At 42.5% G+C, this 26,427-nt stretch overlaps 1 protein-coding gene across 2 annotated transcripts; it reads left to right on the top strand.

Annotated features, from left to right (window-relative positions):
- On the top strand, nt 1-25,807 carry LOC113163656 (leucine-rich repeat-containing G-protein coupled receptor 5). 2 transcript variants are annotated; one of them, XM_026362445.1, is made up of 20 exons: nt 1-591; nt 7,567-7,638; nt 9,133-9,204; nt 10,138-10,209; nt 12,086-12,301; nt 13,857-13,928; nt 17,254-17,322; nt 17,842-17,913; nt 18,077-18,148; nt 18,547-18,615; nt 19,256-19,327; nt 19,717-19,782; nt 20,050-20,121; nt 20,569-20,640; nt 21,060-21,185; nt 21,475-21,620; nt 22,240-22,320; nt 22,400-22,643; nt 22,979-23,112; nt 23,243-25,807. In XM_026362445.1, exons 1-20 carry the CDS (start codon nt 293-295, stop codon nt 23,968-23,970), a joined length of 2,826 nt encoding a protein of 941 aa, XP_026218230.1. In that variant the 5' UTR covers nt 1-292; the 3' UTR covers nt 23,971-25,807. The 2 variants fall into 2 exon arrangements, with proteins under 2 accessions (XP_026218230.1, XP_026218229.1); XM_026362444.1 differs by having other exon boundaries at nt 22,237-22,320.
- Nucleotides 25,808-26,427: the final 620 nt, after the last annotated feature.

Below are 26,427 nucleotides of genomic sequence, written 5' to 3'. Positions count from 1 at the left end.
CTCACACACACTCCACGCCTGCAGCCTGGACAGAGACCAGCTGCAAACTTCTCCTCCAACAACCTGGACTCTCTGAGTCTTTTTATTTCTCTGCTTTTATTCTCTGCACGTCTCTCTCAGTCCGGATCAGGTGGACTTCATCGGAACCGTTTCCAGTGAGTGGAGACTGAACCAGACCCCGAACAGCGTGGACCGGGTCCAGGGCTGCAGCTGTTTGTGTGTTGTTGTTGTTTCTGAATGTGGTTTTTCTGGACCTGAAACTTTTTCTCTCTGCGGACAAACTGCTGCGGACATGCCGGGGTTCGTGGTTTTGTGGACCGTGTTTGCGCTGCTTTCGTCCGGGTCCAGGAGCCCCGCAGCTGGGCTGGAGCTGCAGAACCCCGTGGCCGCGGAGAGGGACTCCGTTGCCCCGGTGGAGAGCTCCGCCGTGCCCGCGGTGGGGAGCTCCGGGGACGAGGACAAAGGAGCGGGGCGCTCTGGCTGCCCTGGCCGCTGTCGGTGCGAGGTGGACGGGCTGCTGCACCGAGTGGACTGCTCGGACCTGGGGCTCCGGGAGATACCGAGCGACCTGAGCGTCTTCACGTCCTACCTGTGAGTCAGCACCGAGGGTTTCATGTTTATTTCTGCTTTTGCAACCTGCTGGTCTTAAGCAACAGCTCGAGTTGCGCGTGCGCGTTCGTGCACACACCTGTGAGAAACGGGGCACCTGTCCCGTCCCGCTGCCTGCGCGCATGTCAGGTGAAGTTGTTCATATGGTGGTTAGAGAGGAGACAGGATCAGCTTAGAGAGACTGGGTCCAGAGGATCCAGAGAGGATCCTTCACTCAGACAGGGTCAGGTGTCCTCTTTGGAGACACTTCAAGGTGTGTAGGACGTAACAGAACACACACACACACACACACACACACACACAGGTTCCACATGTTCATGAGTATTTACTGAAGAACCTTTGAGCACTTCAGAGGTTTCTGAGCAGCTGTAGATGTTTCAGTGGTTCCTGGGGAGCGTTGAGCTTCAACTAGCTTCATAGAAGAAGATCAGAGGTTTGTTGACTGGGTTCTGGAGGTTTTTTAAAAGGTTTTGAAGTTTTTACAGATACCAGGACTTTCCAGGTGATCTTTGCTGAACAGAACTTTGAAATCCTGATTGACTAAAACCTCTGAACTCTGACCTCACCTGTAGTTTGTGAGCTCATTTTGTTCTGTTCGTGTTCTGATGTCACATCTACTGGAGCTGATTGATGTTTGAATGCTGATAGTGAGACGTCCAAACATCAAACGGGACAATAGAATATGTTTCTCCGTAGTTTGACCCACAGGAAGTCTTCCACAAGTCGGCCAATCAGAACCCACGCGTGGAGGGTAGACCCAGGACCTAACACAGAACGAGTCTTTTTAGTCTTAAGGCCAAAGAAGCTGTTGAATAAAGAGGCTTTAAAACTTGAAAATCACATCATCCTAGATCAAAAGAGCTTCAGAATGAAATATTAAGCATAAAACAAGCGTAACGTGGCCACTGTGAAGTGAAATATCAGACTGAGACCACAGTGTTCTGTCCAACAGGCCGTCGAGCTCTTTAGAAATAGAAAACTGGTCCAAAACATGATGTGGTTCGTACTGTGGTGCTTTAACAACTGTATCAGTGGAGTTTCACTGTTTCTACTCGTGTTGGCAACTGTAGCCCGAGTGTAAACTCAAAGCACTGAAATGAATTCAAATCCATTTCACCTCACAGCAGGTGACCGGCCTCGATACAAGACATGTTTCAGCTCTGGCAAAACCATTACGTCACGGTGCTGTGTGTGTTTTTGTGTGTGTGGAGATGGAAAACCTGCCCGTCTTGGCTGTGGTCTGAGAGCAGCACAATGTTCAGGATTTAAATTTCACTCTCATTAAAGAAAACCTTCTTCGTTTCTGAATAGCTCAATGTGTGTGTGTGTGTGTGTGTGTTTCTCAATGAAAGCACTTTCCTTACAGTTTGTCTAAGACAGGCAGATGGACACACACACACACACACAGCCACAGTCGATCAAAGGTTCTTTGTGTCTTTATTAAAGCTCCAATCAGGAATCGAATACAACAAAACATCAAGGAGCTTCTGTGTGTGTGTGTGTGTGTGTGTGTGTGTGTGTGTGTGTGTGTGTGTGTGTGTGTGTGTGTGTGTGTGTGTGTGTGTGTGTGTGTGTCGATGGCCGCGACCCATCAGTGGATCTGTCTGTCACTAAATGCAACGAATCACAGTTATGATGCGTTCAGGTGTTCCTCGTCGTCACTGAAAGTCGTCTCTGATACAGAGGCAGGTGCATCATTTGTGCTACTTTAGTGTCTGTTGTTATTTTCAGTTTCTCAGCTTTGTGGTGGTTCTGGATCTATTTGTGGTGGTTTCTCTCGGGGCAGATTTTCACCTCTGCAGTCATTTAACGACCACTACTTGTACCTGTGGCGTAAATCAACCTGAAAGATGAACACACCTGTTTACTTCTTCTTCTTCTTCTTTTAGTCTGAGGGGACGTCGTGTTGCGTTTCCACCTGCGTGTCCGTCAGTTTGCACATGAGTACTGAGCTGTTCCTCAAACTGTTGTTTCACATTTGTTCTTGTTGTCATGAATATTTGTGCTTCCTGCTCCATTGTTGGAACCTTGAACCACTTTCTGAGAAAATTAAACAGTAACTGATCTGAGACAGACAGACAGACATCAGGGAGAGTCCGTTTACAATCTGTCTGTGGGTTCGACCATCATCACTCTGAATGCTGCCATCTGTCAGTGCCTTTGTGTGTGTGTGTGTGTGTGTGTGTGTGTACACTAGCTGCATGCCTAAGCAGAGCTGTCCAAAGTCTGAATGGGTCTGTAAGTCTCTATTCTACCTCTGACTGACAGCAGGAGCACAGGAATGCATTTATCCTCAGTGAGATGAATACACTGATGTACATATGAAGGATTTCTCCTGACACACCCCTTTTGGCAGCCATATTGGAAATCCTGAGCTCTGTCAGCAGCTGAACTGACCATTTAATCTTTGATCTTTTACTTTAAGAGGTACCACTGACCCAGAAGGAACAAATGTGTATTTCTACTGGTCTTTGGAGTTTAATGTGAATCGAGTCGAGACACAATCACAACTGTTGTGATGGAGAAACTAAAAGCAGTTGAGGACTGGTGGTTTGTTCTGTGTCTATTATTAAAAAGCCGTCATGTTTCTGATGGAGGCAGAAACACTGACAGGTGAACCTCCCGTCGTCTACCTGAGCGCTCTCATGACTTCAGAGGAAGAGATGGGATGTTTGGTCTAATGGTGCCTGAGTGTGAAACACTGTTGAGCTTCGTCAAGGTTCAGTTGAGCTCAACTGTCATCGAGTGCTGCTTTAGGACGCCACGGTCCACCACACACACACACACACACACACACACACACACACACACACACACACACACAGGTAAATGGACGACCTGTGTCTTCTGTGAGGTTATGAGAGAGCTCAGACAGACAATATAGAGGAATATTTCAGATCTGTTCGGTCTAATGTGTAAATGTTTACACACCTGAGGCTGAAACATCAACCTGAGCCTAAGGTGGCGCCTTGAAACTGTCTGAGTGGAAAATCCAAAGTTATTTAATGAAGAAAATCAACAGATTAAAACTTAATACGTGACAAAAATCGATTATCATAAGGGGTGCTGATTTCAAATGTGTGCTGATTTCAAATGGACGTCGGATCGTTCGTGTTTCTCTTCTGTTCTAAGTTCAGATTAAAACCGTTTAAACAGTTTTGTACAGAAAAACTTTACCAACATAATTATGATGAGATTGTTATTTTTCCCGACTGATAGCAGATTCATATCTGATAACTTTTATTGACACCAAAGACAAACTATCGATGTTTTATAATCTGACTTACAATTAGATTCTGATATGAGCTGTTTGTTTTCTCCAGATAATGAAATACTGAAGTTGGGACCTGGTGATACCAGGATCAATAAATCATTCATTAAGTTCTTCAGAAGCCCAAAGGTTCTAAGCTGTAACAACATTTCATTTGTTATTGGTTAATATATAATTCATATTTACATTTATCACTTATGAACCATTAACTATTTTTGTTGCCATGTTGAAGAAATTCCTGCTTTACTTTGCTTTATATTTATATTTTTGGTTCATCATGGACCCCTCCAATAGACTGCTTGAAATTTCTCTGTGTTTTTCACACCTAGTAAAATCATCAACTTTAGGCCCCCTCCGGATTTTAAAGATGGATAACGTAACAACCAGATTAAAAGCTCGATATGTTAAAAACTCATTTATTAATCTCCATTAATCCAGTAACGGAGCTCTTTAATCCCTCAGCGTCACACTGTTTGTTTGTAAAACACATACAGACCTGTAGAGAGCTCCTGTTTGTCCTGTACCATCTCTTTTGGGAGCAGACAGCACAGACTGACAGGACAGATCAGGGAATAAACCCCCTGCGATCACTCGCCCCGGGGGGGCCCCCGCTGACCCGCCCCTGAAACACTGAAAGAAAGACAGAAAGAAAGAGCGAAGGAGGACAAAAACAGAGAGAGGCCTCGCTGTCACACTACGCCTCCAAACTACACAACTCTCTTTTCTTCCTTTCTTCAGAGTTTGTCTTTCTGCGGCCATCAGACATTTGAATAATCGCCCGATATCCATCAGTTGGAGCCCGGGGAGACGGAAAAAAGACAACAAGCACACAAAGCTTCATCCAAGTCATTACCAAAAGGAAAAAACACCCACAACACGGTTAATGTATTCGTCTTTCTTTCATCCCTCTGTCCTCCTGGTTTTCTTCTCAGTCCACATAAAATATCAGTTCAAGGAGCTAAACTAGTAAAAATAAAACGGTTCCTTAAACTGTGAAGTAAATGGCTCAGGATCACTTTAATTCTGTAATTTACACCAGAAAAGCTTCTAATGATAAACTTATTAAAGATGAGCAGTTGTCTCATGATCATTAATAAAACACAGATACACTGGATTAAAATGTATAAAGTTTGAAGAAGAAAATGCTAATAGTTTTACAACAAAGCCAAAAAATGGCCAAAAATATAAATACATTATTGTCTTTGCTCCAAAACAATCTGATAAATATTAACAAAATAAACTTTCCTCATACATTTTAACTATGTTGTAATATAACTGTAATTTTATACATAAGATATTTTCCAACACTTATAGGATATAATTTTCTCTTTTATTAATATGTTTCTTTCAAAATATTTAAACTTTCTTCTGAAAATATCAATTCCAAAATATATTAAACTATTTCTGCAGTATAACACATTTTATTTTCAACTTGCTGTTAATTAAATGTAATTTCCTTTTTACCTAATTCATTTATATTAATTATTTTCCCTCAGATAATACTTTTGACTTATTAATACAAATATTTTTGACATTTAACAAATTTTTATTTAAAATATGATAAACCTAGGACATATTTTTAATATTTCTATTATTCTTTTGACTTTAGATTAAATCGATTTTGAGAGAAAAGTTCTGGAATTAAATCGTAGCAGCCTGGTGGCTCAATGGGTAGAAATGGGTATTTTGATAGAATAACCTGGTCATTCAGTATATTCAGGTAGTCAGCTGACCTCATTCTTTGGACTCATAACGTTACTGAACCTGGACCTGACCAACTGCAGCAACCCCAGATCATAGCACTGCCCCCACAGGCTTGTACAGTAGACACTAGACATGATGGGTGCATCACTTCACCTCCTCTCTTCTTACCCTGATGCTCCATCACTCTGGAACAGGGTCAATCTGGACTCATCAGACCTCATGACCTTCTTCCATTGAACAGTTCTTAACCCGTTTTATTAGTTTCATCATCTCCTCAGATGTTTTCTTTGATTCATGTCAATAATTTGACTCTTCTGAAACAGATCTAACATCTTTTCCACGACCACAGGATGTGTCTTCAGACTTGGTTGTTGAAGAAATGAGAAGCTGCTCACTGACTCAGTTAGTGTTAAATAACTTGTTACCAGCTGAAACATAAAAACATAATCATCCAGCAGTAATTATCCAATAGGAGGTTCTTACCTGTTTGCTTAGTCAAATCCAGGTGTTGACTTTTTTTATATGTACATATAGAAATATATACAGAGAGTGTTTGTTAATGACTGAAGTCTGCTTTCAAGCACAATAACACAAACCTGAATGTAAGTGTGTATGTTGAAACAGTAAAAACCAATCATCCGTAACTCTGTTAGTTTGGTCAGAGTAAAGGAACATTCTGCAAAAATCCGTCCCAACAAACGTTCTCTGTGCGAGCGGACGACCTGTCGACAATGTTGTAAAGCTAAACACACTCACACACATTAACAGGCTTTATGGAGTGTTGAGAAAGTTTCTTAACAACCGGTATATTCAAGCTGCAGACACACCCTCAGTGTGCTGCAGACAGAGACAGTCTGTCTCGGTTTCCTTTCAGATCCGAGCCCTCCTGAGTGGAAAGACGCTACCTGGCGATAGTTATCAGACACAGAGAGCAGAAAATAAACGGGGTCAGATAAGGGGAAGAAAAGACAGGAGGAAGAACGTCATGGCTGCACAAAACATGATGATGTCTCCGTCTCCGAGCCAATCAGACACACTGACATCACCTTGTTTTGACTTTTACCTCAACGTTTTGAGCCAAGTCTATTTTTATGAATAGATTCATTGATCTAAATCTGTTATTGACCAGAAAGTTCACAGCAGACCACAAACACGAGCCTGTACGAAATATTTGACTATTTCTGTCATTTACCAGGAAGTGCAGTGCGTGTTTACTGCACACTGGGCCAACTAGGTGACAAATTACGGGAAAAACCTAAACAGTGAGCTTATCAGATGAGATGTGATCAGTATGAAAACAATGTGAATTACATGTTAGGATCTTTGCAGGACAGTGGTTTTTATTCTGAGTGTTTACTAGTTTGTCCAATATAGCAACAGATATTATTATTATTATTATTATTATTATTATTATTATTATTATCTGTGAACTGTGGGAGATTTTGGAGATAGAGGATAGATGTAATGGGGAAGCTGCTCTGGAGGCTTATTGAGACTCACTGGAGGTCACCAGAGGTCACTGAAGGTCTCTTCTTGCGTTCCCTCCTTCCAGTAACTTCCACTCCTCTCTTGTTTCTCACTCCGGTGTGTGTTGACTCGTTCCTTTCACCAGGTCTTTGAAGGAGGCGTGAAGTCCAGAGTGTGTGTGTGTGTGTGTGTGTGTGTGTGTGTGTGTGTGTCCTACCTGAGTCCTGAGTAGATGCTTTGTCAGACTAAATGTTTTTATATGTGAAGTGTGTGTGTGTGTGTGTGTGTGTGTGATGAATGGTCCCTGTGTGAACACCTCGCTCTCTGTGGCCGTTTTATGAACTTTGTCTCTTTAATAATTCATGAATCATTAGAGCCGTGTTTATATTTCTAAGGTTGTTCTGTTTAGATCATTTCTAGTAAAAACACAGTAGAAAAGCTGCTGCACTACAAACATTCTGTGTATTAGAAGTGTGTTGAGCCGTTACTGATCTCTTCTCTGTCTCTGTTCGCAGCGACCTCAGTATGAATAATCTGACCGTGTTGCCCAGTGGGAGTTTGTCCAGCCTGCACTTCCTGGAAGAGCTGTGAGTCACACACATTAAACCAGCTTCAACCATCACGACTAAAAGTCCAACCTGAACCTAAAACTAAACCTCAAACAGTCCTGGGACATACACAGAAGATGAACACACACACACACACACACACACACACACACACACACACACACAGATTTTCAGGTCGGTCACGTTGAAGATTCACTAAATAAACAGAAGATTTTTTACTTAGATTTTTTACTTTAAACGTTCAGTTTGATCCATTCCAGCGTGATATTTATTATTATAACTAATATTCACTTTATAACTGAAGAACATGAACGTCAGCAGCAAAGTCTTTATTCATTTCATCTGTGTTGTGTGTTTGATGCGTTCAGGAACCGTACAGAGCGTTGTTCAGTTGTGTTTTGGAAGCTGTCTCTATCACTGATGCTCCCATCAAACTTCCGTCTGTATCTGTAAATCACAGAAGTTAATTTTGAAGGTTGTGGGAAGTTGTAGAACGTGTTCATGACTGTAGTGTGTTTAAAGGTCCATCAGAGCACAACAACAGGTCTTTATTTTATTATTCCACTGCTTTTTCAGGTTCGTTTGTTTCTAGTGACCTTGAATGACCTACTGACATGTTCGTTAGGCAGATGTTGTATCAGCTCCACTCTGGAATGAGATGGATGATACTTCGTGTCTGTGAAGGTGTCTGAGCGTGCGAGGAGCTCAGGTGTCTGCAACATTATCTGTCTTCACCTTTCCAAGGCTGGATTACCAACTGGGAAAAGCCGGGCCAGGGGCCAAAGACCTCAGGTTTATTTCATATCAGAAAGACATTTGCACCGTGACGTAACGTAATTTGAAGCTGTGACAGTTGATTAGTGTAAAAAAAGTCCTTCAATTATATCCAAGTGATTTCTCTGACCAACAGTTTAATATCATTCAAAACAGGCAAAGATTCACCTTCTTCAATGTGCTGTGAACTTTCAGCTGAACAGTTAATCAAATCTAATCAAGTTCAGAGGTAGAGACCCAACAACAGACGTTTGTCCGCTCAGGTGAGCCGGGCCGAGCCCCCTCAGCAGCACCAACGGACTAAATGAAAACACAGCTGACCTCACAGAGACCTGAACACGACTCTGAGCGTCGTTCTGCTTCGCTGCCAGCGCTCTGTGTTTATATGTGTGTGATATTTGTCACTGCGGCGTGAGAAGCGTCACCACGGTGATAGGACACCGCAGAGGTGCATGCTGGGTAAATGCGGACTGGCTGAACTCTGCGTGGCCTTGGACAAACACACAGACATGCAGACATACACCTCAGTTCAATAAATCCGATTACTCACATGCATCAATGACAATAATCCAGTAACATGATCTTTACGTGTAACAAGTACTTCTGATACTTTAAGTATGTTGTGATGCATAAATAAAGTTTCATTCTACACCGTGACAATCACACTTCTACTTAACTTATGGTTATTCTTCTGCTGTGATCCTCCCTTCAACCTTCTCTCGCTTTCTCACGTCTCAGGCGTTTGGCGGGAAACGATCTGTCGTTCATCCCCAGAGGAGCGTTCGCCGGCCTCTACAACCTCAAAGTGCTGTAAGTTTATAGACACACACACTTGTCCTTCCATAGGTTCATAGAATCACTTCCCAGGCTCTTTCCCTGCTGATCCACCTCTCACCTGAACCTTCAGTCCAAGTCTGAACCTTCACAAAAGCCTTTGAAGTTGTGAAACGTCCTCACGTGGCACAAACGTCCCTCAGTTTAAATCTGTTGGTCCCATAATGACGGCAACTCACTGTAATAATGTGGCGTTTACTGGTGCTAATCATTCACAGACGCTTTGAAGTTTTCAGTGTCTCAGTTTAATAAAAGGTTTCACACACTGTTCACTGTTCATTCATATCGCTGATGGTATTTAACAGTACTTATAAATACTGCTACTACATCTACTACTGCGAGTCCTGCAAACACCTGCAGCTTGTATCTGAAAGTCGTTAGGCCTTTAATTAGCCACAGTCAATGAGTCCTGATAAATGATTTAGTGGAGAAATAAACAAATGTGACAGTGTTTAATTTATCTGTGACAATAAGTGACTTTAAATGTGCTAATTTAATAAATAAATGTTTGTTATAAACTCACAAACTTATAACTGTGATTGAAAGTTTGGGAATTTTCTGTTTCTGCTTAAATACGACATAAATATTTCAACTGGATCATTTTCCTGAATAAAGAACCCACTTAAAAAGAGCCGATAACTTCAAACTCAGTCATTTAGTTAATAACTTCCTGATGCTTCGACTGATTCGACTGAGTCTGAATTTGGCTCATGTTCTTTCTGGAAACCAGGATTTCACTGATCTCTCTCTGCTAATGCTGAACTAACGAGGTTCTCTGCTAGATCGTTGGTGAAGTACAATGTGTTTTATTTACAACACCAACATGGTAATTCTAGTTTATCATGAGTTTGTGGTCGTGTTCTGTTTTATTTTTCATTAATTTGATTCTTTGTTGTCGTTTGTTTCCAGGATGCTTCAGAACAACCAGCTGCGCTCCGTTCCTGCTGAGGCCTTCAACAACCTGCACAACCTGCAGTCGCTGTGAGACTCACACACTGACATGAAGCATTTCTTCAACTATCATAGCTACATGTGTGACGCTAACCCAAACCAAAACCTGATTCTGAACCAGTGCTATGGATATAAAACAACCATAGAAAGACACACACTCATCCGTTTGTCGTATTTTACTCTTCAGTCTCACACTGCAGCAGCACATCGATGTATGTCGTCCACACACTGAGTCTCAGTCTGATAACACACTGTAATTACACTGTAACTGTACCTGTGTGTGTAGATAAGGGCATAAGAATGGAGACATCTGAAGTCCCATCCGTCTCTGCGTGAACAGAGGAGCTATTGTTAGGACAGACAGACAGCTCTCTTTGTACCTACAGAACATGGATGTGGATGTTGCACATGATGAAGTCCTGTGAGTTTCTGTCTGAACCCTCACTGTGACCGTGTATTGAAGAACAAGGAGGGGGAACAGTTGTGCTCTCAGCGCTGTCTCTTTGGGGTTTGACGGCATTTTAGTCGATGAAAGGTCACGTTTGTGTTTCACAGACCCGAGGTGGACGTTGTGTTTCTTTATATAATCATATGATGAATTAGAGACAGATTGAAAAAGCATCCTGATCCAAAACCTGCAAACCTGATGGACTGACAGTGTGGCAGAGGAAAGTAGCTGAGCTTCAATATGTTGGTTTGTTTATCAGAGGAGGGAGAGATGAGAGCAGAGAGGAGAAACAAATAAATCTACATTTACACAAACTCAGCACTCAGCAGTGAAACAGCTGCTTCGATTCATACAAATCAGTTCCCGGCCACCTCGGACTATTTCTGCAGCTTCTTGGTGGCTCTTCAGTCCTAAACTCCTCTGATTCCAAGTGTCTGAGTTGAACTGCAGGTCCGGGCCTTCTTCCTCTACCGCCTTCAGATAGAGTCTCCATAAAGTAACACGTCTATCGAGTATCAACCCGAGGCGCTCCACGATGGTTACAGGGACCTCATTTATCAGAAGTCTTGGCAGGATGCCATGAGAATATGTGTGTTACGACATCCTGTGTTTTGTTATCTACGTTTAATGATCCTCTCCACAGGAATTATTATGGTTCCTACCAACTCTATTGATGTTGCTGAGAAAATAATCTGCTGCGTTTGCAGAATTTTAACTTTAAAGCTGCTTCCTGAGCTGCGGCACCGATAGAAACACAAACTCTCCTCAGCAACAAGTCTGCGCTCGTTAAAATCCCTTCATTTGGCTGTTCGAGTACGACTGGAGCAGCCCATCATTCCTCTGTGCTGGTCAAACACTCCTGGTTCAGCTGTTCGCCTCAGCTGAGTTTATTATGTTATCATCACTGTGGGTTGGACAGATGTTTGGTTAACGAGCTGGAGTACGAAGCTCAAACACACCTCTGGTATTTGTAGGTAGATTTTTATCTGGCACAAACATGAAAGACTCCTGAACGTTGTCTCAGTTCATTTACATTCATGTCTATTTGACCATCAACAGAGAGTTTTTATTTGTTTTACACTAATTTTCAGTTGCACAAGAAAAGCCAGAAATGTCCTATTAAAGGTGGAAACGTCATCGAATGTTGAAAGAGACAAGATGCTGCTCTATTCATTAACTAAGGGATGGGAATGTTTATGTACGTTCTTAAAAATACCACAACAGATTAGAATTAGATACTGATCAAAACATATTTTATGAGCCATGAATGCAGAAAACCAGCTCCAAACCTTTCAGTTTTCTACATCTTGGCACATTTCTGACAAAGCTGTGGGAACATCTGTACAGATGTAGAGTAGTGTCCTGATGCTCCGTTAGTTATGTTGTCACCTCACATTGTCCTGAATATATTGATGGAGCATCATTAATTAATTGAACTCACTCTGTGTATCTCTGTAGTCGTCTGGACGCCAATCACATCTCCAGCGTTCCCGCCGGCTGTTTCTTCGGCATGCGCTCCCTCCGTCACCTGTGGCTGGACGATAACGCTCTGACGGAGGTGCCGGTGGAGGCTCTGAGCAACCTGCCCGCCCTGCAGGCCATGACTCTCGCCCTCAACCACATCAGCCACGTCCCTGATCACGCCTTCAGCAAGCTGGGCCGACTGGTGGTGCTGTACGTTCAACACACAGAACACACACTCAGCTCTTAATGTACTTTAATATATAGTCACTTTATTAATCCTGGTTCTACTCTGTAGTTTCAGTGACAGGATTAAAGAACATGAAATTAAATATTAATATAAACCACAAATCAAACTTAGACTAAAACTTCAAATCATTTCAAAGAAATAAACATTCAAATGAAGCTGCTTCAGTAGAAAAGTTAAATGTTAAAGACAAAATAAAGAAAAACCTCATGGATCAATATAAAACACTTTTTTAATGACTGATGTTTAGTCATAAATGTTTCTTGTTTGTTTGTTCTTATTTCTTCTTTTGCTGTTAAGTCGACTGAAGGAGCAGATAATGAAACTTAACTTGAAAATATTAACTTCAGATGGATTTCTACAGTTTATGAGCTCTGTGTAGGACCTCGTTTCCCACATTAAAGACAAAAACAGGTTGGAGATGAAAAAAATAGAGTAAAGTGAGTTAATAATCAAACACGCGTTCAGCTTCTCTGTTGTGTTTGTTAAACTAATCTATGAATCACCTGGAGTGTTGAGACTCACACGAGCTTCTCATCTTTAAAGTTTCTTCTTAACGATGTTTGAAGACGAGCAGCTTCAAACGAGAGAAAACCAGATAAAGACTGAAGAGAGTTAGTGGAAGATAAGGTGACGGGTAAAGATTAAACACTGTAGTAACAATAAGTGAAGGAAAAGAGGACGAGCTCAAATAATAGGAAACACACCAGACGAGAGGATGTGTGGAAGGAAAAGCAGCCGCTGCTTCAAGCTGCTTGATGGTTATTAACCAATTAATGAAGAACTCAGTGAGGAAGGATGACAGTGACGGAGAAACCGCACACGGCCTTGAAACGTCTCTGTTTCCGTTTCTCTCCAAAGTCAAAGTCGAATCTGAACGTCAGCGTCCTACAGAGGAGACTCTGAGTTTCAGTATCAGCTGTGTTAGTACAGTTGTTGTTTAGCCCATAAGTTAATGAACCAGCAGGTTAATTTGTCAGCTGCAGCTGCTCGTTAATATTTTATTATTAGTTTCAATCAGATGCTTTATGTCAAATTAGTTTCAGAACTTTAATGAACAGCTGCCGGGTCGAAACCAAAGCAGAACATCTGGATTTAAACATCGTCAAGACAAACACACAGTCTGAGTGTGTGTGTGTGTGTGTGTGTGTGTGTGTGTGTGTGTGTGTGTGTGTGTGTGTGTGTGCAGACGGCATCAAGTTTAACTGTGTCAGCGACTGTCTGTATTAGCTCCTTAATGACATGCAACTGAGTGTGTGTGTGTGTGTGTGTGTGTGTGTGTGTGTGTGTGTGAGTGTGATGGCATTCACCGTGGCGGCATTGAAGTCTGCTGTCGTTTCTTTTGTCCAACTGGCTTGAAGCTAATTTGCATGAAATTACCAAAAGAAAAAACCTTCTTCAGAGGCCCTGGGGCCCCTTTTAGAAACACACACACACACTCACACGCGCGCACACACACACACACACACACTTTGTCTGCTTCATTAGTCCATCAGTCTCTCTCTCTCTGTCTCTCCACAGGCATCTCAACAACAATAGGATTGTTTCCATGGGAACGAACTGCTTCCACGGACTGCACGGTTTGGAGACGCTGTGAGTTTGTGTGTGTTCGTGTGTGTTGCAGCAGTCAGGGTTGACTTGGGGTCAGGGTGAAGGGTCAGGAGATGACGGAGAGTTTAATTTATACATTTGGATCCTTAGTGGGATTTTTTTTAAATGCAGAACTTTGCTGCAATGAGATTAATGGGCTGAAGCTCTCCACCCTTTAGGGAGGAACTTATTAGAGTTCGCTGTCATCGTTCAGTTCCTGTCAGAGCTCCACCCAACTTAGACCTGACTAGAGGTTGAATCATGATTGATATTTTACATATTTTGATTTTGATTTTTCTGTAGAAGTTGCGTGTTTAACTCAGAATTCACAGCTCTGTCAATGACAGCTAGTCGTCCTGGTCCAGAGGCAGCAAAGCAGACCCAGGACATGATACTACCACCACCACGTTTCACAGATGTGTTAAGGTCATCACCAAACATAAGGTTTTTATTATTCAAGCCATCATCCACAGAACATTGTTCCAGCAGCCTGTGCTTTATTCACGTGGAGCTGTAGTTTCCTCCCTGCAGCTCTGTCTTGAACTCCACTGGTGTCTCTCCTGTGTTTCTTCAAATTAATAATGAAACAGAGAAATGTCAAATTTCCATCTTGATTTTATTTGTTTTTTTATTGTTGTCCTTCTACATGTAGTGGTCAAATAAACGCTTTGGAGTAAAGTACAAATACTTCGACACAGTGCTACAGTACCACTCTACAGTAAATGTACTACGTTTCTCTTCAGCCAGTTGTTGCTGCCTTTTGGCCAGTTGGCATGTGATCATGCTTTTCTGGGAGTACTGGTAGATATTAACTGGAGTCGGGCGGATTAACCTGTGTGTGTTTATGCTGGTGTGCGTGTGTGTGCATGAATTAAGTTGTGTGTACAACCTGAGGAATGTGTGTGTGTGTATAGAAATGTTTCTGTTTTCTCAGTCAACCAGAGAGGCAGGTTTAAACACACAAACACACAACTTTCATTTGGAAATTCTTCTGTATGTGTGTGTTGGTCGGGCTCTGTGTGTGGCCCTGGCTGTATGCTAATCATAATTACTATTCATGCACACACACACTCAGAGGCAGCGTGTGTGTGTGTGTGTGTGTGTGTGTGTGGAGGTTATGTACCTGTACGATGAGCAATAACAAACCACAGCAGAGACTCATGTTCAACTGAAACTACAAACGCAAACAGACCGAGACGAAGAAAACGGAAATGAAACAGAAAAGAAAAGAGAATTAATAAAAGCCGCTCGGCTCAGACTTAAAGGAAAACACAGCCGAGTTTTTACTAACGTCAGTGTCCGCCGGCCCCACCTCAGCTTCACCTAAACCCCGTCCATTCTGCCCCAGTTTGGAATTTCTGGTTCCAGTAAGTGATGAAAACAGCGGTGAGAAGCAAACCCAAAAATCCAGCTTTCAAAACATCCTGACAGAAACCTCTGAGGCACCACAGAAATACAGCGTGACAGACTGTGGGCAGCGAAAACCACCAGAAAACCACCAGAACTGGGTGTGGGAGACTGAGACCTGTCAGTCAGGACGATACAGTAGATACTGAAATAATCTTAATGTGGATCAGCAACTAAAACACATCACACACATTAAGAGCATTAATTAGACATTTAATTACACAGTGAGGCATCATTTTAAATCTAGCATCTAATGAAAATGTCTTTTAAATCAGTGTATTGTTAAAAACAAAGTGAGGAAGCAGCTGTACAGACAAAGATTCTTGTTTCTTTAGCATTAAATACAAATTGATGATATTAAAATATGAATGAATTCAGTGAAACTAGATGGTCTGTTAGAAAAAAAACGGAATAAATGAGAAGGAACCTCAGAGCTCCTCGGTGCTATTAAAAGGTTTTAGTTTCACCTTCCAGCTTGAAAGTTGATTGTTGACTGTGGATCATTAGCAGAACAAAAAGATCCACTTACTAACTTTAAAAAGCAGCTAGATTTAAAAAGCAGGTAAATAAAATTTGCTCAGGTTCAAGTCAATCACCAAAGATCCTCAGTTAGAGTTCATGTTCATTCAGTGAATTCTGTGGGATGGAGTTATTATATTATTAGACTATTAGATTATTAGATTATTAGATTATTAGAGTTCCTCAGTTTCCTCCTGTAAAACACTTTATGTATTTCCAGTATTAAGCAGTCATTTTAGTTAAAACTTTCTTTAGTGTCTCAACATAACTAAACATGATTTTGTGCCTAATTCCAACCAAATCTGTTTTAACTGCTGTTGTTCAGTGTTTGTGATCATAGGGTGAAAATAAACACACCAGCCGCCATTTTGGTGCCTGATGTAAAACGTGAAGTTTATGTGCCACGAAGAATTTTATCCAAGTTCTTATCTTTAACCTTAGAAAAGGGAATAAGTCAGGCTGCAGGACGTTAGTTTCCAGTTTCATGTCCGTCTAATATTCATCAACATACACGACTAAAGTTGACATCTGAAGCATCACCACCCACAGACGGACCGGGCTGAACCTCATCGCCACCATCAGTAGAATCTTGGAACGCAGAAAGCGAACCAGCCATTGTTCCTACAACCCGTCCTCTGGACACACACATACTCAAACACTCAGAACCAGACTGAAGCAATTTCAATTTAATGGTATTTTCACAATGTGGCTGTTTGATTCCACCCAGTGTATTGGTGTGTGTGTGTGTGTGTGTGTGTGTGTGTGTGTGTGTGTGTGTGTGTGTAATAGCCACCTGCATCCCAGAGATGGTTGAGACCTAATTGAAGCCATGTGTGGACTTGAAGAATCCTCCAGTCTGTGCTGATGATGAAAGAAACGAGGGAGGCGCAGTTAAACGTTTCTTTAATAAACTTAAAAGACGGAAGAAGATTGAGCCAAACATCAAGCTTGAAACACAAACATTTACATGAACCACTTTCCCAGTTTGAAGCTGACGTTCCCACAGCGTTGTCGAGCCGGTTCAGAGGTGACATTTCCGGAACACATCGTCAGAGTAGAACGTAGAAGGTTCCGTGTTCCCAGTCTAGAGCTGACGTTTCCAGTGCAGTCGTTGGTTCGTTCGTTTCTGTGCGTTTGGATCTGACTTGATGTTGATTTTCCAAGTTTTCCTTATTATTCCCAATTCACATATTAGTCCCTGTTCATTTATGTGTTATATTTCCATTAATTAGTAGAATAAAAGCTGAGGCTGAGCTTTGTTTGGATACGATATTCCCATTTGAACAGTAATCCCTGCTAATCTCCATTAATCCCAGTTTACAGTCCAGAACTTTCGGTATGTGCAGCATGTGAGAACATTGTCACCTTTGTGTTTCACGGCCTCTCTCTCTCTTTCTCTCAGGGATTTGAACTACAACAGTCTGGTCGAGTTTCCCACGGCCATCCGCTCGCTCAGCCGCCTCAAGGAGCTGTGAGTCTGAACTGTTTGTGTTTTTATTGGGCGACGTCTTCCACAGCCGCCATATATCAGATTCTGAACTGCATCACCTCTTAGCAGATCATGTAGCGACGAAGCTTCATGTCAGTATTGGTCGTGCACATGATGTTGAAGTTACAAAAAGGATTCTTCAGGATAAACTTTAATTTTATGATAAAATTCACAGACCATAATTAAATGACCTGTATCTTGTATCTGATTCTGGGAACGTCTCCGCTGTGTGATTCTGGTCTCTCCCACCTTGCAGCTCCTGCAGCATCAGTTTGCTGAGCACTAACCACAGCAGGCTGCTGCGTTCTGTTTGAGCTCACACATAAACACACAGATAAAACACTCTCCTCAAAGTTTCCTTGTGTTGGTTGATTTTGAGGCAAAACCACGAAGCTGCAAAGATGCTGGAAGTTTGTATTTTGTATTTTCCTCTGTAACAAGACGAAACGAGACAGTTGGAAAGGAGGAAAACTAACCCGTGTTCTGTCCGGTTTCCTGCAGTGGTTTCCATAGCAACAACATCCAGACCATCCCGGAGCACGCCTTCACTGGAAACCCCTCACTGATCACCATGTGAGTGTCACTAACAAGATCAACTAACTATTAAAATGATGTTCAGTAAAATGTCAGGTAACAGCTGGTTGGACCAGACAGATGTTCAGACAGATGTTCAGACAGATGTTCAGACAGATGTTCAGACAGATGTTGGTGACGTTTCCTTGTCTGCATTTTATAGATTCTTCTACAACAACCCGATCCAGTCCGTTGGACGCTCGGCCTTTCAGAACCTGCCGGAGCTGCGAACACTGTGAGACACACACACACACACACACACACACACACACACACACACACACACAGAGCATAGAGAAACGTTAAAAGATTTAAAGTTTATACAGTTTTAATAACTTTTGTTTTAAGTTCTCTGAGGATCAAACTCAGGACGGAGAGAAAATAATCATCTAAAAAAACACAACAATATTCAATCGATCTTCAAAATGTGAATAATTATTAAATAATCATTTTATTATTGAGTTTCCACAGAGATTAATTTATGAATTCACCTGTGAGACTCCATGACACACACATACACATGTGGTGTACCACAGGGCACCTGTACTACTCTCCTGTGTCATTCGACACTAATTTAACTAATTAAACGAACATTAGATTTAAACTTATTTAGATTCTGTTTCTGTCTCTCAGCTCTCTGAACGGAGCAGCGGATCTCACCGAGTTTCCAGATCTGACAGGAACCAAGAGCCTGGAGAGTCTGTAAGAACCACACACACACACACCAACACACACCAACACACACACACACACACACACACACTCTGCTGTTATTATTCCATGTGACGAATGAAAATGTCTTTTCTGAAACTAAAAACCCCCTTTTCTGTTTGTTGTGACACAGCTTTACATGTCATAATAAACTTGCTCCCATTGTTTGTTTTCTTGTATTTTTCCATTCAAACTAATTAGTGAAAGCAGTGTGTGTTTAACAGTAACCTCACGCTGAACCAGTAGGCGGAAATAAAAACTCCACCCAAACAAGCTGTTCCTCCTCAGATTCATACTCAGTGTTTCACATCAACATCCTGTTCGGCTGAATGGATCCAGATTTGGCTGAATTACAGTAAAGAGATGAACGTCTTTATTAATCTGCTGCAGTAGAACAGAACTTATAACGATACTGGAGGCTGCACCTGTAAAACGCTGTAATACCAAACACACCACAATACACATTTCATGTACCTGAACGCACCACTCAGTGGGATCTATGTTTAGTGCCCCTCCCTCTGCCACAGGTCCTTTGAGCAGTACATGACCTGAAACTGCTATGAACCATGTAAACCTGTATTTATTTATGTCTCTTGTGTGTGTGTGTGTGTGTGTGTGTGTGTGTGTGTAGGACCATCACTGGAGCTCGGATCACCTCTCTGCCCAGTTCAGTGTGTGAGCAGCTTCCAAACCTGCAGCTTCTGTGAGTCACATTAAAATGATGCTGCACACGACTCTCATCAGTTTGAAACAACTTATTTTATGTTGTGGAATCAAATCAAATAAACGTTTCTACTGATCTCGGTGGAGACATACACACACAGGTGGTAGATGACGCGTCACAGTTTGAATCCAGATAGATAGCGAACTACCTGAGATGATGATGACGATGACGATGATGATGATGATGATGATGATGATGATGATGATGATGATGATGATGACGATGATGATGATGATGATGATGATGATGACGATGATGATGATGATGATGATGACGATGATGATGATGATGATGATGATGACAATATATTTTTCTGCTGCGTTCTGTGTGTTCTCGACGTGATGACAACTGAGACTTTCTCTCTGCAGAGATCTCTCCTATAATCTGATCCAGACTCTTCCCAGCTTCTCCGGGTGTGAGAGCATTCAGAAGATGTGAGTTCCATCCTGCACTTTCACATTTAATTTAGCTTTTTTGGGTGAGGTACAACTTCTCAGACGTGTGAAACCTCAACTATCGAGTCTGATCGCTGAAGCTTAGCAGTTACCACGGCAACCAATAAAGTACAGCCAGCTGTGCATTATGGGAATAATTATCACCATTGTGGATCAAGTTCGACCAATCACGTCGCTGCTGTTAAACATTGATAGAAGTGATGTAATGGAAATATCAGCTAATGTGTGTGTGTGTGTGTGTTTCAGTGATCTGCACCATAACAAGATAGAGGAACTGCTGGAGAACACCTTCCACGGTCTGATGTCGCTGCGCTCTGTGTAAGAGCACACACACACACACACACACACACACACACACACACACTCACAGTTTAATTATCCTGGAGATCCGAAGCCATCTGAACGTTCTCTCTGTAAGTATTTCCAAATGGAGACTGTCTCCCAGAACCAGGTGGTCTCCTTGTTGATTGAACAGGTACGATGACACAGTTTGGCTCAAAGTCAGAACAATACACAGACATACTGCTTTTACTAGTACTATTACTACTACTGCTGATACTACACGTGGTACTGATACTACTAGACAGGATGAGTCTGTACAAACATATATTAGTTTAATCAGTTGGATTAAAGTCATCAACTTGACATGAGAACTTTGTAAATCTAAAGTCTGATAACTGGACTGAACTCACAGGCAGACCTGTGTTTGTTTGAAACAGTCGCTGGTTCGATTCCTCAAATTCTGTCTCTGTATTTGTCTCTCAGCGATTTATCGTGGAACCACCTGTTGTCGGTGAAGCAGAACTCGTTCTCTGCTCTTCCCGCTCTGACCAAACTGTGAGTAACGAAACGAATCTACAACTGAAGGTTTGACGTCAGACCTCAGGTACAATTATGGTACAAAGCTGGATTATCATCTCAGGTTCACGTCACATAATTCAGCTCCACATTTTAACATGACACAGATAAATTGGTCGTTTCACCAAGGTGTTTTGATTTTGTCACCAACTAAAGGCTCAGAAATCAATTTAAAGTGGTTTTCTCCTTGAATGAAACTCAACAAACCGTGTTGGATTTCTGCAGAAACTTTATTTATGAGACACATCTGGAACAAATCTGACATTCACAACATTCATGTTATCAACAGCATCAAGTTCAACTGTGGTTCAACTCCTCGTCTACTAGTACTTTGTTAGTGAATACTTGAACTTTTGAGTATTAATGTGTAAAGACGTCCATTTTCTCTCTCTCTGCAGTGACCTGTCGTCCAATCAGCTTTCATCTCTGCCTCTGATCGGGCTGCAGAGTTTAACTCACCTGCGATTGGCGGGAAACGATCAGCTGATGGAGTTGATACCTCGAGAGGACCTGCCCCGAGTCAGGTAGACGCACACATTCATCCAAACAGATGTTGATCCGTGGCTCAGTTAGTGCGAATCAAACACAAACGACAACTAAACGCTGCCTGATGTTTTTAAAACAGGGCGGTCGTATTCTGAATTATTTCACCAACAGTGTAAAAACTGCTGCTGTGATTTAGGTCGATCTGTCAATTCACAGCCACAAACTGCTGCTTTACATGATTTTATTTTAACACTTCTATAATATGTTGAACACACAGTGGAGTTTGTAATAACTGGATATCAACATCATTTCTTACTGTTTGTCCAGGGTGATGGAGCTACCCTACGCCTTCCAGTGCTGCGCCTTCATCTCCTGTGAGAGGAGAGGAGGAGGAGGAACAGGAGGTTTGTCCTGGGGCAGAGAGGAGGCAGCAGACTCCACTGGGAGAGACCCCCCCATCCTCTCCAGACAAGGTGAACTCTCACAAACAAGGAGCAAAATACAAAATACAAACAGCTTCATTTCGGATTATTTGTACAACTAAACACTAAGGTTTTCTATTTATTTCTACACTTTCTCAGCAGTACCCAGAGTTGCTGGTTAATTAAGTACCTTTACTTTAATTTTGAGGTATTTCCACTTTACATTTTGTTTTTTTCTTACTTTACAACATGTCAGAGACAAATACATGTTAAAATCAGCTACAACAAAAAGTGCATCAGTAACTCTGATCCACTAATATCTGTGTATATATATATATATATATAATATTCTGAGTCTTTCTGCATAAAAACAAACTTTAACTTTAGAGAATTCTGAGTTTATTTGTCTCATACTGTTTTGTTTTTATTTATCATTAGACATCTTGAATGCAGTACTTTTACTTGTAATAGAGTATTTTTACTCTGTGGTATGGATTGGAGTACTTCTTCCTCCGTAGTTTAGGGGTTTCCTTTGAACTTTTAGCACCACAGTAACGTTTTGGACCGGCCAGGCCTGCTTTTACTGTGAAAGAGTGAGTCCAAAGATATTTCAAAGTAAAAGCATGGAGGACTGATGTGCTGCTCTCTCTGTTCCGTGTCATTGCAGCAGATCAAGACTGGGACGACTTTCTGATGGAGTTTGAAGAAGAACCAAAACCTCAACACTCGGTCCGCTGCAGCCCTGCACCAGGTACCAGTCCTCCTGTCTGAAGACGATGGTGTCAGTGAATGAACCAGACGTTTGTTGATTCGTTTTTAATTCCCTCCAGGACCCTTCCGGCCCTGCCTCCACCTGCTCGACAGCTGGTTGATCCGTGGGGGGGTGTGGCTCATCGCGGCACTCTCCCTGGTCAGCAACAGCCTGGTCGTCCTGTCAGTCTTCTTTTCTCCGGCCGCTTCAGTGACTCTGCCCAAGCTCCTGATCGGCCTGCTGGCCCTGGTGAACGGCCTGATGGGAGTGTGGAGCGGCTGGTTGGCAGCGGTGGACGTTTGGACGTTTGGCAACTTCTGGAGGTATGAAACCGTATGAGAGGTGCATTCTGGGAATTTGGGACACTGTTGGGGAAATTGTAGGGAACTCAGGTGATTGTGGGCTGGTTGGGATGGAGTGACTCTGAAAACTGTGAACTGAGAGAATCTGCATAAAAATCCCAAATTAAGACTGAAGTGTGTTCGTGTGTTTTACTGAAGTGTGTTCGTGTGTTTTACTGGAGTGTGTTCGTGTGTTTTACTGAAGTGTGTTCGTGTGTTTTACTGAAGTGTGTTCGTGTGTTTTACTGGAGTGTGTTCGTGTGTTTTACTAAAGTGTGTTTGTGTGTTTTACTGAAGTGTGTTCGTGTGTTTTCCAGGTACGGAGCGAAGTGGGAGAGCAGCTCTCTGTGTCGACTCAGCAGCTTCCTGTGTGTGTTTGCGTCGCAGACCGGCCTCTTCCTGCTCACCGTCGCAGCTCTGGAGCGATGTCACAACACTGCCAGGCTCAGCGGTGAGGAACAGGCACATGCTCAGATCCACATATTTTAACACATGCTGTTAAATCTGGACACAGATTCTCAGTTCGCTCCGTTATTAAAAATCTTCCTCTCTCGTCTCTTTTCTTTCTCCCGTCACCTCAGGTCGCTCCTCATCTCCGTTCTCCGTCTGTCTCTCCGTCTTTCTGTGTTTCCTGTTGGGTTTGGCCGTCACGCTGCCCCCCCTGGTCACCGGCCACAGTAGCACCGCCCTCTGCTTGCCGCTGCCTTCCTCTTCCTCCTCATCCTCCCTGGCCTTCTCCGTCTCCCTGGTGCTCCTCGACTCCCTGTGTTTCCTCCTCATGACGCTCGCCTACACTCGACTCTACTGTCGGGCCAACAAAGCTCCAGCCGCCTCAGAGGAGGAGGCGGCGTTGACTCGACATATAGCCTGGCTGCTCTTCTCCGACTGCCTCCTCTACCTCCCAGTGGCCTTCCTCTCCTTCTCCTCCCTGCTGCGCATCCCCACTGCCGGGCCGGAGGCAGCAAAGGCCGTGCTGCTGCTTGTGGCACCGTTGCCAGCCTGTGTCAACCCGCTGCTCTACCTCCTCTTCAACCCTCTGGCCCGGGAGGAGCTGGCAGCTGTGGCCAAACGCATCTGTGGAGCTGTGGTAGTACCGAGGCTGCACAGGGGAAGAGGAGGAGGAGGAGGGATGAAGCAGAGCACGCTGGATTCAACGTATGACGAGGACGCAGAGAAACAGTCGTGTGACTCGACGCAGGCGCTGGTGCTTGTTGGAGGCCTAAAAGAAGAAGAGGAGGAGGAGGAGAGAGTAGGAAGAGGGAGGAGTGAGACACATCATTCAGTGGCGTTTGTTGCTCTTCGTCACTAAACTGAAACACAAACACACAGACGAGACTGACACAGGTCAAACAGCTGGAAAACGACTCTGGTGACGATTCCTATTTAAATGAAACCATTCAGTCGGCCTTTGGATTCAAACTGTGGAGCGTTAATGACGGTTTCTGTAGGAGACAACACTGCAGCTGCATCCTGAACACGATCTGTCACAACCATGATGTCAGTAAGAATCGTCCTGCAGCATCTCTCCGTCCTGTTCTTCACCCGTTAGGACGCCTCACGTCTACAGAGCCTCAGATTTCCATGAAAAGTCCTCACGACCACCAAGACGCTTCCTCTAGTGCACAAACTTTACTTTTTCATCTGTCGGACCTCAGCCGGACTTTTATTAAAGACTGCACTTGACTGTGGACACTTCACAAACACAGACACACACATAAAACACGACAGACGGACGTGTGGCAGCAGATGTAGCAGAAGACGGTGAAAGAACTGAACATGAACACACGACTCTCTCAGCCTCCTCTTCTTGTTTCTATTTGTCTGTCTCTTATTTGTATTTGATGTATTTTTATGTTTGCTTTTTAATTCAAAATCTAAAAGGTCGATCGTGATCTGCATTTAACAGAGGAAACACACACATACACACATCATGAGGAGTGGGAATTTAGCAGCTTTTATTTTGAAAATCGATGATTCACAGCATGGTGTTGCCAAACATCCAACAAAATGTTTTACCATCCTACCAAACTGTGTGTGTGAGTGTGTGTTTACAAGTGTCTGTGAAAACTGCAGCTTCTGTGCAAATTGTGTCAGAGGCTGAAACCAGGAATCACAAGACGAACATGTTCAGCAGCTGAAAGACACAAAAAGGGTCAGTTCACAGTGTTTTTAGTTTGTCTTTAATCAACATCGATCAGATTTTAACTGGAAGAAATCCAGATTAGAGTTCACCTGAAGACGACATTATCCAACATTTGAGTCTTTCAGTACAAAGGGACAACAGACTTTTACTTTGGAAGATGAAATGTTTGGTTCATATCCGCCCCCATCACTGTCATTTGACAGGATTTTACTTTGGAAGATGTCCACATGAAAAAATCTATTTATTTGACGAGTAAGAAAAACAAAAAGTTTTCATGTCAGACTGTTGTTTTTAGACCGAGTTGAAAACCTGTGAACGTGTCAGGTTAAAGGGAAACGATGACAAAAGACCAAACTATCAAAGAGTTATTTGAAGGATCCCGTCAGGCTTTAAGTCCCTAAACACCACTAGAACACAGTGGAGTGAGTTTGCAGCTGATTCTGACAGAAAACAGTTTCAACAAAGAAGGAAAACGGAACTCAATTAAAGATCTGATCATGTCAAATGTCTGACATTCAAATCTTTGTGTGAATGTCTGTAAATAGAAGCTACTGTGACAATCCCTCATATCTGTAGATTTACAGCGTCAGAACAGAAATGTTGTAAAAAGTTGTCTGAAGATTTTCAGAGACTGATTTTTTTTTATGAACATGTTGTTTGAACATCGTCTTCACTCCGTCTCCTGTAACTCTTCACTCGACCTTCTGACTTTCTGTTGCATCTCACTGAGTTAGTTGAGTGACTCACACGTAAACTGTGTTAGTTAGTAAGTGGTTCTTTGTATTTGTAAAAATTGATTCAATCTTCTTTTCATTTCTAACATAGTTGATATAAAAACCATCACGTTGATCTGCAAAATAAAACTAAACATCAAAAAGCTTCAACTGTGTCTCAGTGTTATCAGAACTTCAAATATAAAAAAACACTTCAACTGTTTCTCTTCATGTTGGAAACTTGTGTAAATTATCGTTGTTGTTATTTTAGTTGTGCCGTGAATAAAATATGTGGCTCGAACTGCACAGACGTGTCTTTTTATTTGAATCAGTGAACATTTGGTTTGAATCGTCCCAATAAAACTGGGTCAGTTGAACTTCAGGGATCAATCAGTGTGACAGGGAACTGTTTACATCCACCTCGTCCTTCCCATCAATCCCTGCTTCACCCACTGCTCATTACCTGTGTCAGGTGTGTTCAGTCAGTCAGAAGCTGGAGTGTCGAGGCTGAAGGAGGATCTGAGGTGGGGGGGCTGAGGGGCTGTGCTGTCTGCAGGTTTCACTGTCAGGCTGCAAACAACCTCTTTACTGAGACGGAGGAACAAACAGCCTGTAATCAGTTTGATTCATGATTCATCTGAATCATGCGTCAGTCTGAAGCCACGACTGCTGCTGTGATTCAGTCTTGTTAATATATATATATAAATATTCTGAATTCAAACAATTACCCACTGATGCACAGCTGGCCGCTCACCTGTGCAGAAACTTGTTGCGTCCTCAGCTCCTTCATCGTCAGTGAGTCACTGAGGAAACAGTGAATCCACTAATTCAATTAGCTCCTTGTTGCTTTGTTGTCTCCACGTAGACACTCGTGACACACGCTTGATATTTATAGTTTGACACTGAGCAG

Source organism: Anabas testudineus, chromosome 23 (assembly GCF_900324465.2).
Source record: "Anabas testudineus chromosome 23, fAnaTes1.2, whole genome shotgun sequence".
NCBI classification, from domain to species: Eukaryota; Metazoa; Chordata; class Actinopteri; order Anabantiformes; family Anabantidae; genus Anabas; species Anabas testudineus.
This window is presented reverse-complemented; position numbering and strand designations above follow the sequence as displayed.